Consider the following 15,469-nt stretch of genomic DNA (forward strand, 5'->3'; position numbering starts at 1 on the left):
CAATAGTTCAATTTTCTAAGAATAATGCACAGAAGGATCTTTATTTCCCTGTTGACTTTTAACAGCTAGCACAAAATACACCAGTCATGTCACTTACAAAGAACACATTGTTAGTAACGGTTCTCTTATTGAATGTTTATTGTTTCAAATGAGAAAATACCCTGCAGAATGTGGGCACAGGATCCAGACTTCAAGTCACAAAGTTGTACTTTGGGCCCCCTTGTACCAACTGCGGAAACAGAATGTATTAAAGCATCATGAAGTATTACAAATCGCCATTAAAAAGAATCAAGAAACTAACATTGTAATTCAGCACATTTTTTATTGCATCTTTACGGAACTCTAAAAATGTATGTTCAAACTATGTTTCTAATAATTTCTATATTTTAGAATGAGAATACTATTTTAATCCTAATAGACCTTAGTAGTAAAATACCTCTACTACTAATGCGTTGGTAGTTAACCATTCAGTTTGTATAATTATAGATTCACAGATTTTGCAAAGGTAGTATAGAAAGGACCCTTTACTCTTCACCCAGGTATGCATCCCCCAACTCTCATGGTTTTAATCTTAGGTAATTAAAATGTTCAAAATCAGGACATTTAAACTGGTACAAAGCACATGGGTAGTTCTATCATGTTTTATTACTTCCAATCATTTTATCTTAACAGCTAACTTTTCCATGTTCAAATCACGAGTAAAGACTCATGAACGCTGGGCAGGGATTCCAAAGGCCTGAAAACTTGTCTTTACAGACACGTGGTTAAGTGAGGTCCTGGGGTGAAAAGGCTGAGCTGGTACCACAGATCTGACCCCAGGAATGTATGCTTTTTCTTTCCTATATGTAAAAAACATTGTTGTAGATACTTTTGTATAAATGGATATTTAATTTGAATTATACAATCTCAAATAGTGGCAATGATTTCCTTGATCTATTGTCTTTAATTAAGAAGCTGATGAATGAAAAGTGAACTCTTCAGGGGGCAGAAATCTGCTTTCTGAATCTGACTGCTGGCCATGAGCACAGGGCCCAACTGGAATCTTTGTTGGACTGAAAACAAATAGTTATGTACACCAGAACTATGTTTAAGTTATTTTTTAAAAGAACTGTGATCTTCCTGTGGGCTAAAATGCCTCTATCTAAGGAGATGGGGCAGTAAGAGGGAAAAAGCTTCAGTTGTCAGAAGACAAGAGAAGGCAGTACACACCTGCTACCAAACAGTGCTTGGTGGCAACTGGAGACATGTGATGACTGTACACGGTTTCCTCGAAAGTAAACACATCCGCAGTCTGACAATCAAAATACGTTTTATGAGTCAGTGCTAATTATAATGACAAGAGCAACATTGTTCTTCTACGTTATTTAACACATTGCTACACATTTCAAAAAAGTGACGGTTAGCACTTACAATCCTATTTACATGGAGCCCCAGTGGCACAGTGGGTTATGCTTTCCATTTCTGGCTCAGAAGTGCTGCTGTGGACCAGAGACTGTATCCTTAATATTTTCTGATCTTGACTTGTAACCCCCTAAAACTCTAAGTATTGTCTGTGAGTTCTGTGTGGCCACTGCAACAAATCCTTGAACTCAGCAGAGAAGTCGAGTGCCATGAGTGGAATGGTGGTGTCAGAACAGGGGAAGGAAGGATGGAGGGAGGAGGGGTGTCTGACCTCTGCATTGTGGCAACTGGATGGACTAGAATGCAGGGGAAACCCCAGAGTAAATCAGATGTCGCTGCCATACTGTTTCTTCACTAGTTTTTCTCAGTGAAAGTGTTGGTTTGACTATAAGCTTCTCCATTGCAATTAGAAGTTCACTCTAATTCCTAAAATATACATTTAAAACCATCCCGTATAAGCAAATACCTACATACTTGTGCATAAACTGAGTTTTTCAGCACCTTTTGAATGCAGTTTTTGTGGTAAAATTAGGTGCCTTGGCTGATATTTGGGTCAGCTTATACTCGAGTATATATGGTACATATTATTATAAAAGTAAATCCAAAATGATAAACTTATTTCCCCCTTAATATGGAATGGTTAAAAAAAACAAAACTCTAGTTTAAACTAGTTGAAGTGCATTGAGTTTATATTTCCTTACACAGTACTATATATTTTCACATTTACATTTGATAGTTATAGTATCAATACATACTTTTTTTTAATGTAGCTCCTCAGCCATTCTCAGAGTTACTCTACACAGCATTAGACTTACCACAAAGTCCAGCCCCTCTTACCATCAGGTTAATTCCAACTCACAGTGACCCTCTGTAGGGTTTCCAAAACTGTAAGTCTTTATAGAAGCGGCCAGACTTGTCGTTCTCCCTTGGAGTGGACTGGTGAGTTTGAACCACTGACCTTCTGATGAACAGCCTAGTGCTTAACCCTCAGCATCAGTACTGGACTTAGTTAGGTATTAAAAATAGCTGTTGCTTTGGGGAGTAGTTATAAGTGAGAAAAAAGATAAGATGGGTATATAGAAATGAAAATACTAATATGACAGTACTTTCATGGAAATGAGAATATAAAAATCAGTGCTTCACTTAATCCATGTGGTGATGACAGGGGAACCCTTCTTAATATGCATGAGTGATTAAATGGTTTATGTGAATTATATGCTAATAAAAGTATTTAAAAACAGTGCTATAAAAATTCAAATAGAATTGATTCCTATACACTCCAGAAGCTAAAACCACCTGCTATACAATAGCTCTAGAAGAGCCCGTAGATATCACCTAGGCTGGTATCTGAATTAAGTGACTTACCTAAAGAACACACCTTGAAGGTAGCAGAATGGGACTAGGATTCACTGTCCTGATTCTTCACTGCCATTGAGTTCACTCTGACTCATAACAACCAGAATTAAACAAGCAGAATAGAACTGCTCCTTTAGGTTTCTAAGACTTGAAATCTTTATTGGAGTAGACAACGTCATCTTTCTCCCATGGAGCAACTGGTGGATTCATACCAATGACCTTGTGCTTAGCAGTTCTGTGCACAGCTCACTACATACACTATCAGGACTCCTGATTAAAAATAATTTCAAAAGAGAAAAGCTGTCTAGGGAAAGGTAGTGGAAGCAGGACGTACAAGAGTGAAGATGCGATCAGAAGGTAAAAGGGTTTAGCTCTAGTAAAACATTTAATGTTGACAAGAGACTGGAGCTAACGTGGAGGAAGTACAGCATGCGGTTAGGAAGAACTCAGCATGCCAGGTTACAGGTACCTAATGGGAATCACCAGGGGTTCAGTAAAGTACAGACACAATGGAAACTGCATCACAATGAGAAGAACTCTGAGGTAGAGCTTACTGGAAAAACGGTAGAAGCAGCGTGAGGCAAGAAAACCATAGGAGTTTTTAATTGCCATCTGGACATACAGTGATAGTGGGAGAAATGAATGTGGGAAATACAGGCAGACCTCAAGGCTATTGCGGCTTCCCAACACAGTCACATTAATTTTTTAGTTTCCTACTGCATATAGACATTATGTTGATACTGTACTGCAGTCTATCCAAGGACCCTTGGTCGCACAGTAGGTTGAGCACTGGACAGTCAACTGAAAAGGCGGGAGAGACATGAGGCAGTCTGCTTCCATAAAGATTTGCATTTGTGGAGGCCCTGTGGTGCAACTCGACTCTGATAGAGGTGCCAGGAGTTGGAATGGATTCATTGCCAGTGGGGTTGGTAGTTAATTATCGTATATACTCGAGTATAAGCCACCCTAATTATCAGCCGAGGCACATTTTACCACAAAACAGCATAAAAATGTGCTGAAAAATCAGGCTTATACTCGAGTATATACAGTAAGGGCAGCAGCATTAGGGAAAAATTTGAAATACTGTGAGAATTACTGAAATGAGACCCAGAGGCATGACATGAGCACATGCTGGTGGGACAACAGCACCAGCAGACTTGCTTGACAGAGTAGAACTGCCTGTGAGTTTCTGAGACTGCAAATCTTTAGGAAGTAGAGAGCCCATCTTTCTCCTGTGGAACGAGCTGGTGGTTTCAACTGCTGACCTTTGGGATCGCAGCCAAACTCATAATCACTCCGCCAACAGGGCTCAAAGATTGGCACTAGATATATAAATTTGAGCTTGCTGTTATTAGGTTCCATTGAATTGTTTCTGACTCTGCTAGAAACTGCCCCACAGGGCTTCTTAGATTGTAATCTTTACAGGGCGTGGGGGGGGGGGCAGCTGGTTTCTCCTGAGGAACCACTGAGCATTCAAATGGCCAACCTTCGGGTTCACAGCTAAGTGCTCAACACTGCACCATAATAGCCACTAGCTAACTGTATTCAGTCACATTAAAAAAGATCTTCCACTGCTAAGAGATAAAGCCAATTTTCTTGCTCAGACTACCAGGCCATACTAGCTTCTTTAAACCAATTAAGATAATGGCTAGCAGATTTTGAGCATTTGTTCTATGCTTGACACTACTCTGATACTTTACGTATCTTAATGTATTCAATGCTCACAAACACCCAAGAAGGTACAATCGGTAACCCCTATTTCCTGATGAGGAAACAGACCGAAGTGCTGTGGACTCCAGCATCCCAGCCCTCCTTACACTGACCGGCACGCCCCTCTAGCATCCATGACACCTGAGCACACTGCACTGGCTTAGGATCAAGCGCTCCTGCAGCCTACAGAACAGTGGGGGAAGGTGTTAGCATACTTACTTGTAATGTATTTGTATCCCATATTTTCAAAGTTTTGTCAAATGAGCTTGACGTGAACATGCCGGTATCATGAGGGTACCACTGCACAGTCTCAACGCTGTATTTGTGGACATCAGGATGGCTCCTAGGAAACACCAAGCAGACTTCACACGTGACGTATGCGAGTTTCAAGACGGATCAACATTACTAAGGAGAAGCAGTCTCTGGGAGGACAATCTGAAAGGCCAAATCTAGATCACAAACCTGTATCACGAGTGTCCAGGAGTAGTGGAAAGTGTGTCTCAGCCACCCCCAGCCAACAAGAGAATTCCAACCCATGGGGACCCTACAGGGCTTCTGAGGCTGGAAATCTTTATGGGAGCAGACACCCTCATCTTTCTCTTGTGACTGGTGGATTTGAACCACAGATCTTGCAGTTAGCAGCCCAAGAACAGAGCTCCTTTATCTCATTCAGAGTGAACGAGAATTTTGTAGAGGAATCTTTAGAACACATACAGCAAGTTTGCCTAGAAGAACTAGCAGGAGATGGTTTGAACTGAAACCCATGAATTTAACAAATCTTTACTGAAATATTTTTTGAAAATTTGATTGTAAACTTTTGCATATAAAAATTCTATTTTAACCCATTTTATAAATATGCCCACTTAAAGTCTTGAAGGTGAACAAGCGGCCATCTAGCTCAGAAGCAAATAAGCCCACATGGAAGAAGCACACCGGCCAGTGCGATCACGAGGTGCCCAAGGGACCAGGTATAAGGCATCATGCAAAAAAAAATAGATATAAGTGTGTGTATGTATGTGTATATATGTGTATATGTATATATGTATGTGTATATATGTATATATATATCATATTAAATGAAGGGGGAAGTGCAGAGTGGAGACCCAAGGCCCAAGTGTCGGCCAGTGGAGATCCCCTCATAGAGGGGTTTAGGAGAGGAGATGGGTTAATTAGGGTGTGAGGTAGTATCGATGAAGAACACAGCTTTCCCCCAGATCCTGGATGCTTCCTCCCCCCAACTACCATGATCCGAATTCTACCTTGCAGGGCTGGATAGGACAGAGGCTGTACACTGGTACATATGAGGGTTGGAGGTACAGGGAATCCAGGGTGGATGATACCTTCAGGACCAAGGGTGTGAGGGACGATGCTGGGAGTGAGTGGGTTGGAAAGGGGGAACTGATTACAAGGATCCACATGTGACCTCTTCCCTGGGAGAGGGACAGCAGAGAAGGGGGTAAGGGAGACTCCGGATAGGGCAAGATATGACAAAATAACGATGTGTAAATTACCAAGGGCACATGAGGGAGGGGGGAATGGGGAGGGAGGGGGGGGAAAAAGAGGACCCGATGCAAGGGGCTTAAGTGGAGAGCAAATGCTTTGAGAATGATTGGGGCAGGGAATGTATGGATGTGCTTTATACAATTGATGTATGTATATGTATGGATTGTGGTAAGAGTTGTTTGAGTCCCTAATAAAATGTAAAAAAAAAATAAAAATAAAAAAAATAATAAATATGCCCACTAAAAATCTGAACTTATATTTTAAAAGAAGGGAGCCCGAAACTAAGTTAAGATAAAACACAAGGCCGGCACGCTAAGGACTCCCTTGACTTTACACAACAGAAAAAGCAGTTCCTACAGAGTACTATCACACAGCGCATGGAACATATGAAAATACTATTTTGCTACATTACACTTATAACTCAACGTCAAAATGTTAGTTAGTATAAAATAAAATAAAAATAAACTAATTAAGAGAACTGCTTTATACTTTAGAGCTTGGAATGATTTTCTGGGTTGTAAATGGCCTAAGCATCATATGCTGAAACTGTCTCATTCATGTAACTTGGACAAATTATCAGGAGAGACCAGTTCCTGGAAAAGGCATCAAGCTTGATCAAGTGGACGGTTAGCAGAAAGGAAAAAGACCCTCCAGGAGATTGGTTAGCACAGTGGCTGCAACCATGGGTTCCCACATGGGAACAACTGGGAAGATGGCACAGGGCTCTGGCAGTGCGTCACTCTGTTGTACAGAGGGTCACTATGAGTTGGTACCAACCTGAATGCACCCAAAACAACAACAACACAGGTGGCCTAAGACTCCAGAGCACCGCAGGTGTTACCTCGTTTTGTATTCAGGGTCTAACTATAATGCTCTCCACTTAGATGGTGGTTTTACAACTTTGAAAGTGCGGTTAAGATGACAATGAATAACTTATTTAATTCTCACAGAAACCTTGTAATAGCAGGGCAAGTGCAATTAGCTCTAACTCGAGACAAAAATACTGAGGCTTAGAACTATTGAGATATAATATAAAATTTATATTGCCCAAGTGAAGTGCCAGAACCAGGAAGCAATCATCATTCTTGCAAATATTCCTTGGAGTCAAGCACTTATTCTAGGGCTCTGGAAACAGCTTAATATCGAGCAGCTGCTTAGATGGTTTATGAAGGTTTTCCTCTTGAAAGCCATTTCTTTCACACTCCTCCAATGGCTGGTTCAGTATCAGGTTAGATACAAGTGACAAGAAAGAATTAAGTGATCAGAATGAACAAACAACAAAATTACACATTCTATTAGCGACATAAAAATCATTCTCCCAAGAGAAAAATTTAAACCGGCAAATGTGTTAGATGTATTTTTATTAAAAATATTAAGATTGGTAAGCTGATTAAAAGTATAGTCAGGAATATCTGAATGAACTGAGGTAGGCTGGCAAATTAAGAAGCTCTGGATGAATAGAGGGATGTGTGTATGTGTTGGAAGGAGCAAAGGGGAGAGGCTGCTAAACATTTATTGTATCTAGTCCTTAATCTTTGTCAAAATATCAGTTGAAATACCTAATTTAGATTATATTTATTGCTAGCTAAAAAGACTCATAAATGAGTCATACTATACTAATACTAGAAACTGTAACCCCCCCCTCCAAAAATAACAACAAAAAAACAGAAAGAAACTGTAACCAGTTACTGAGTTATCCGGGGTAGGCATAGAAAAAAAGAGTGTAATCAAACCTTTACATGAAACCTTTTTGAAAATTGATACCAAAGTTGTTTTGGAGAATTCACATATTAAGACCAGCTACACCTAAATTTAGGTTCAAGGTTTCAAGAAGATGTCAAAGAGATAGCCATATAAATTTGTCATTTCAACAATTTTCTAGAGCCATTCATGCTGCTATTATTTTCATGTTTTGCATTTGATACACAACCAACAACTACTTACAAAGTCATGAAGTAAGTTTTTAATACACACCTGCCAACGGAACACAAAGCTTTACATGTGTAGTACGGTTGTTTGCTGTAGTTCTCCAGGTCATAAAGCACAATCACACCATCTGAGCCACCTGACAACATACTGAGAAAAGTGTTCCATGTTAATTCATCATTCTGTATAGTCCACTTATTTATGAATGTCTGAAAATTAGTAGTCTACAAGTTTAAAAATACATGAAGTCCATAACAAACTAACATTTCCAAAATTTAGAAAAAATGAATATATTTTCTTTCTTCTCAATCAGGTCTTCATCTGTTTTACTTTGTTATTCTTGTTAGGTTTTGTTTGTTTGTGTGTTTTTAAATGTTTTTCCATGAATGAAATCCAGGAGAGATAGATGTATGAAGTCACTAACTGGACTAACAGTTCCTGGGGGTACGGCAGGGGAGGCAGGGGGGCTGCAAATGGGGAGCTAACAATGATGAGCTAAATAAGGAATGAAGAAAGTGTTCTAAAACTGATGGTAGTGATGGTTGTCCAACTCTTCTTGATGTGAGCGAACTAATTATCTGACAATAAAACTGTTGCAAAAATGAATATAGCAAAATTCAACAGAAAATCATTTAAAATGTACTTTTGTGATTTCAAAAAAGTTGAAAGATTATAGAAAACATTACTTCCTCAAGAAAATTCAATAGTATTTTAAACTATTTTAAACATTATCAAATGTTTTATTAAACATTATTAAATATTAATATCAAACATTTAAAATAGTATTTTAAACTATTTTAAACATTGTAATTGTGATTATACAAAGATCAACGACTACTGAGACCAGCTGAGCCTGGGAAAGTTACTTCATTTGTTTGAGATTTTCATTAATTATAAAATGAGCACATTGTCAACTAATTCACAAAAGTGAAGTTAAGATAAAAGTTAGGTGGTATATTTATTTTACAATGCCTAAAAGAGCAATAAATGTGAGGTTCCTTTTCATTCATTGGACTTTGATAATGGAACTTTGTCACCCATGTTTGAAGCCCCCTCATAAAATCACAAATGGTTATAACTCTGATCACTGCTTCATTACCTATTCTTATTCTAGTTTGGGGATCCAGGGCTGTTTGTAAGACTGAAGCCAGTGTGCACGAGGCAGGAACTCAGGTAGGAGAACAAATCAGGACCTGCTCATAGGGTTGCAAGGAAGAGGAGGGTGGCCTCTGGGGTCTGTCCCCTTTCATCCATGATTTGGGCATTGGGGCAACGCCTCATGAATTAGGTCCGTTATCAGTGTTAAACACTGGTTTCTGATTTTGCTGTCTTAATTTTTGCTAATTTTAATAGGGGATTTGAGGAAATTTCTGAAACTTGCTGCCAATGTCATTTTCCCGGAAAATTTCATTGATTATACTCTTTGATGAAAGATTTCTACCTCACTTTGAAAAATATAATTAAACACAAAGTAGTGTTTAAAAGTGCCTGTGACAAGGTAGGGGCCTTGTACTAGAAAGAAACTCACTTCTCTCTTGCTTAAAGACAAAAACAAAAAAACTCAGCTCAGCTCAACTGTGTGCGCAGTGATGAAGCGAATGCACATTGTGGTACAAGTTCTTTATCTTGTTGGGAATCAGTTACAAAGAGTTCATGAACAGGGAGCATGCATGAATAGCCCTATTTTTAGATATATTTTTAAAATATGAAAACCAATTTGTAGTATAATTATGTTTACTTAAAAGTAGTTTCTTAAAGACTCAAATAATTCTAGAATTTTATTGATAATGATGGGCAGCAAAGAAGACAACCAGTAATGCCGTACTCAAAGTAAAAACTTTAAAATTCAACATTAACTTCGTAAAAATTTGTAATTTACTCTAGTTGTATATATAGATAAATACTTGCAAATTTTAATAAATACAACTTTATGCCTTATTGGAAAGTACTACTGGTTATTTAGACACAGTTAGATATACACCAAGACATTCTGAAAATGTTTCTGCTTCATATTTTATCTCTATGGATTATAGCTTCTATCATGCCACTATGGTTCTATTATCAATGTGAAAACAAATTATCTTAATTTTCATTATACTTCCTAACTAGATTCACAGTGGTATTTATAAAAATGTCAGTTATCTAACCTTTGATAGGATGGCTCAACCCCTCCCCCCCAAACAAAAAACAACACTGAAGTATTAGTGAAATTAATGGACTTTTTATTTGAAGTGCCTGCTTATATTGGCTTACAGTGATGTCATGGTAATTGTTTACAGGGCTGCCAAAAAGTCAGCATATTAAGAGAAGGCTTCAAAAAAAAAAAAAGAGGTGGCTTCACTTCATGTTTTCACAGGGGCGAGAATACTTTGTATCAAGAATTAAATTAATTGAAAGAGCATTTAGAAGATCACAGTTTCACAGAAGAGTTACACACATACATTCCGCAGTTACAGAATTGTAATTTTCAAGGAGTCTTTACAAGGAACTTCTAATTTTGCAAATAAACGCCTCCTGACCAGATGCGGCTTCCACTCTGTTACGGTTCTCATCCGGCGTTCCATGCCAACACTACAGTTCTCCCAGCGGGAATGTACTGTGAGCATGAGACACGCATCAACATCAAGACAGTTCCCATTCAACTTAAACATACAGTTTCCTTTGGTCTATTTCTCTTGCCTACCAAAAAGATTCAATGCACAGTAAGTGTTGTTGTTAGGCGCCATTCCTGACGGATGCACAGCAGAACACAGCACTGCCCACTCTCGTTCCATCCTCCAAATAGTTCCTAGGTTTGGGCCCATTGTTGCAGCCAGTGTCAATCCATCTCATTAAGAACCATCATGTTAGAAAACAATAAGGCAATCAGAGCTTTTACCATGTAACAAATGGTAAAAATTAATGCAACAATAGTTTTCAGACCTTTCTCTGTGACAGCTTTGCAGCTTGTATTTTTAAACATACTTTACATATTATTTAATATATAATTTCCTGCTTCTCCACTGACTGTCAATGGAGAGGTACTTCATAGGTCACACAATCGACCACTACACCAAACGCAGTGGGTAGTAGTATTGGATGTTTTCCTATCAACACCTAAGACAAGAAACATAGCTATCTCTCAAGTCTGCATGCATTTCCTAAGCGCAGATCCGCAGCTCTCCCCGAGTGGGCGCTGTTAGGCTGCACCTGGAAAAGGTCACCGGGAGAGAACTATCGCTGGCCATCTTTCAGATGTAACCATGTGTTAAGTGGGAACCTGCTTACTTTGTTCACCAGTCAGACCACAAGGAAGCTGGCCACAAACAAAAGAGGCCTACCCTGGCTTACAGCAATGGAAATAACAACACTTCATAATAAAGCAGAAAAACACGGGGGCACTTACTAATCATTGTATGACAGGGACAGTGGAGATATATTAGGACTACCCTGGACAAATAAAAAAAATAATTTAAAACCAACTTTTACACTTGGTCTAATTATACACTGCATGTGATTTTGACCTTCATTGAGAGAGCAATGTGGGGTCATGATGAGTTTCCAGTGTGGAGCTGCCATCTTCGGATTTGCATTTTTCAAAGCACTGGGGCTGTTGTGTGAGACAGGAAGAAAGGGGCATGAATGCAGGTGATGCCGCTTTTCAGGAACAGCACCAGTGGAGGTGACAACCATTTGTGAAGTGCCAGTTATCATCTCAATTAATCCTCACAACAAACTTGCTAGGTCACTATTATTTTCCCCACTGCATAGATAACTCATTGCCATCTTGTCGACAATATCTCATAGGGACCGTACATAGGGTTTCTGAGACTAAAAATTTTAAGGAAACAAACAGCTCATGGAGCAGCTGGTGGGTTTGAACTGCTGACCCTACAGCTAGCAGGCCAGTGCCTGCTTACTTGACAGGCCCACCAGGGCTCCTTACTGTACACATAAGGTGCTGAGACAGGAGAGCGCGGCAGGCAGATTGAACAAGTTTACATAGATGATAAATGGTAGGGCCAGGGAATGCAAATACAAAACTGGCTTGCTTCAAATCTCATTCTCCAAATGCTACCTCTGCTTTTACAAGGGTTTCCCGCTAGATGCCATGCGAGGAGTAATTATGTTGGAAAGTGCATCTAGGAGAGTGAAGCAGATGGCAAAATGAACATATGCTCCCATTTACTCCCACAGCAACCAACACACTGAACAATGAATAAAACCAAGCCTAGACTGAGACCTCAAAACACTGGATGGCAGCTGAGGCGTTGAGTCCCAGGAGAAGAAATGGACTCCTTGCCACAGTGGGACACGAGTGCCCAGGCAGGAAAGACACAAACCCCCCTTTGCCACAGGAAGGTCCGGCCCCCGTGCTTGCCACATAACCTACTAACCCCACCCCTTAGGCATGCGTGCTGAATTTGTGAGATCAAGCAGTCAGAAACCTAAGGAGAGGTGTGCCCTCTATTGGTATATCATGTCCATAACTGTCACTGGGTTAATCCTGACACACGGTTGGGGTGGGGGGGGGAGGTGGATAGGGGCAGGAGCTGCCCTGTGGGGCTATCAGGGCTGGGAGTCTTTGCTGTCTCATCTTTCCACTCTGAACAGCAGCCCTGGCATTTTAACTGGCAGCCGGGAGCTTGGCTACTGTGCCACTAGAATACCCACTCTGAAAATATTCCCACACAATCAGTATTAAAAATTTTAAGTAAACAACAACAAATAAAATACCCCAAGTTCAAGCCCTGGTGTTAGAATGGGTTATGCACTAGACTGCAAACAAGGTTAGCAGTTCAAAACTACTAGCCGCTCCAAGAAAAAAGATGTGGTTTTCAACTCCTTTAAAGAGTTACAGTTTAGGTGATGAGCCAGTAAGGGTGCACTGTAGCAATGATGAAACATACAACTTTCCTCTAGTTCTTAAATGCTCCCTCCCCTCCCCACTACCATGACCCCAATTCTACCTTACCAATCTGGTTAGACCAGAGGATACACTGGTATAGATAGGAACTGGAAACAAGGGAATCCAGGACAGATGACCCCTTCAGGACCAGTGGTGAGAGTGGTGATACCGGGAGGGTGGGGTGGAAAGGGGCCACTGATTACAAGGATCCACATATAATCTTCTCCCTGGGAGATTGACATCAGAAAAGTAGATAAACATCGGAAAGTGTTAGATATGACAAAATAATAATAATTTGTAAATTATCAAGGGTCACAAGGAAGGGAGGAGCACGGAAGGAGGGGTAAAAATGAGGAGCTGATACCAAGGGCTCAAGTAGAAAGCAAATATTTTGAGAATGGTGATGGCAACAAATGTACAAATGTGCTTGACACAATGGATGGATGCATGGATTGTGATAAGAGTTGTATGAGCTCCCAATAAAATGATTATTAAAAAAAAAAGTTACAGGTTCAGAAACCCACAGAACAGTTTGAGTTTGTCCTAGAGGTCCTATAGGATCGCTGAGTCATCGGTTCTCGGCCTTTTGGCTAAGATTAAGTGTAGTATCTGTTCTTATCAACTTATATCTGATGCGTCCTCTATCCAAGGACAATATGTTCAATGGGCTTTTGGAGCAGGGAGATGAAATAGGAGCTTGCTCCGTCCACTCCACGCATCGACCTGGTATTGCAGTACTTCCAGGAATGGTGCATCCTCTCGGGGAGGGAGGCCAAAAAAAAAAAAAAAAAGGATTGCTGAGTCATAATTGACTCAATGATAGTGAGTTTTGAGCTTTGTTTTATACATAAAGGGTTGTGGCAGAGTGCGTTACACGTTCACCTGCTACCAATAAGGCCAGCAGCTCTCCTGTGAAGATATACAGCCTTGGAAACCCACAGGCAGTTTGACTTTTCACAGGCTCGCTATGAATCAGAATTGAGTTTTATGTTACTGTATATAAAATACTAAATGAAAACAATTTCCAAAGAGGAATTTTATCCAGCAAATTTGTGTGAATTGAAAGTGAGGAGAAAAATCAAGAGATTCCTTAGCAGAAGCTTTAAGAATATTCTACTACAAAACCAGCTTTTCCTTGGTGGCACCGTGGGTTAGGCGTTCACTGGCTGCAACATCGAAGACCATTCTGAGAGGGAAAGGGGGATATATATGTCTATTAAGATGTACAGTACTGAAACTATACACATATGAGAGGGTACCCCCAAAACCTGGAATTGCTCTGGGTAGAGCAGAGCTTTGAGAGTATGCAGTCTTCCCACTAAGCAAGTAGCAAGCAACTCGCTCTGACAGTGCACCCAATGGCGTCACCTGGCAAGGTTCTTCCTAGTCACAGTGAATCTTTCCGTAAAAGCAGTTTTGCTGGAACCTTGTTTTTGGGATAACCGATTTAATGGAATAGCGTGTGGCTGTGAAATTTTGTTTCCTGCTTAAAAAAAAATGCCACAGAAACTTTTGTGATGTTGAAAACAGCTTACAAGGACACTCGTATGGGAAAAACTCAAGTGTACAAGTGGTTTTCTCATTTCAACACAGGTGAAATGTCAATTGATGACAAACCTCGTTCTGGACGTCCATCAACTTCCCAAATGGATGAAATTGTCGATTTGTAGTACATTTGTAGTTCATTCCACCAGATTAGACTGTAAATCAAGCTTTCTATTTAGAGGTTCTGAAAAGATTGCATTAACAGTGTGTGACAAGAAAAGGCCTGATTGGTGGCAGATGGAGGACTGGTTTTGCCACTGTGACAAGGCACCTGCTCACGCAGCCATCTCAGTGCGTCAGTTTTTGGCAAAAAAACAGCATGCCTCTCTTGCTCCCTGTACCTTACTCACCTCATTCCATGGGACTTCTTTTTGTTTCCATGAGAAAAGAAGGACATGAAAGCACAATGAATTGATGATGTTGAAGGGGTAAAGAGAAAAAAACAAGGGAGGTGCTGTCAGCCATCCAAACAGAATAGTTTGAAAACTGTTTCCAAAAATAGAATCGCAGATTTGATAAATGTATTAAGTGTAATTAAGAGAGTACTTTGAAGGCGATAAGGTTGTTTAATTAAAAAAACTAAACACATAGCTTTGTAAAACAAAATTTCATTTTTGGGGGTACCCTCTCGTGTATATGTAGAGATTCCCTATGAGTCAGAATGGACTTGATGGCAGCAGTTTGTTTTGGTTTTGGCAGACCAGCTGTGCAAGTACTATTCAAGGCAGTACTCCAAATGGAAAGGCAAGAACATTACATACATACTCAAATCTCTACAAAGGGGAGGGGGGCCCGTATCAAAAAATACAACAGGGACAATCATTAAAAAACCACATATGGTATTTCCAGGGAAAATACTCGAACACTAAATCCTGCAATCAAAACAAAATCACGTTTGTAAGGAACAAGTGCAAAGTAAACAGAATGAATGTCACACTGATGTGAATGGAGACAAACCACCAGAAAAGAGGGAGAGGAGCAAGTAAAGTTGGAATGCTGAGGTTAAGGTTGTATGTCAACTGCTGTTCTTACGCTAAAAGTTGTAATGCACGCAGGAACCACCGATAATAAACATTCAAAAGAAGCAATAGGGTTCACCACAAGAAAATAGCCAGATACAAACTGAAACAGACAAAGCAG

At 40.0% G+C, this 15,469-nt stretch overlaps 1 protein-coding gene and 1 non-coding gene across 5 annotated transcripts in view; one reads left to right on the top strand and one right to left on the bottom strand.

Annotated features, from left to right (window-relative positions):
- The window catches only part of ERCC8 (ERCC excision repair 8, CSA ubiquitin ligase complex subunit), a 58,468-nt gene that overhangs the window by 32,345 nt on the left and 10,654 nt on the right, over window positions 1-15,469 (bottom strand). Inside the window, exons 3-8 of one of the 4 annotated variants that reach the window (XM_075541063.1) lie at window positions 12,851-13,011; window positions 10,580-11,485; window positions 7,945-8,046; window positions 4,687-4,810; window positions 1,210-1,291; window positions 161-229 (exon numbers count right to left, since the gene is read on the bottom strand). In XM_075541063.1, coding sequence (XP_075397178.1) covers window positions 161-229; window positions 1,210-1,291; window positions 4,687-4,810; window positions 7,945-8,045 — 376 coding nt within the window. In that variant the 5' untranslated portion in view covers window position 8,046; window positions 10,580-11,485; window positions 12,851-13,011. Of the gene's footprint in view, window positions 1-160; window positions 230-1,209; window positions 1,292-4,686; window positions 4,811-7,944; window positions 8,047-10,579; window positions 12,827-12,850; window positions 13,012-15,469 lie in introns of those variants that run through there. The other 3 variants (XM_075541064.1, XM_075541065.1, XM_075541062.1) reach the window with 3 other exon arrangements.
- On the top strand, window positions 13,355-13,544 carry LOC142441842 (U2 spliceosomal RNA). Its single transcript, XR_012783160.1, has one exon. It is a non-coding gene; the product is annotated as a U2 spliceosomal RNA (small nuclear RNA).

The sequence above is a fragment of the Tenrec ecaudatus genome, chromosome 2, assembly GCF_050624435.1.
Source record: "Tenrec ecaudatus isolate mTenEca1 chromosome 2, mTenEca1.hap1, whole genome shotgun sequence".
Classification (NCBI taxonomy): Eukaryota; Metazoa; Chordata; class Mammalia; order Afrosoricida; family Tenrecidae; genus Tenrec; species Tenrec ecaudatus.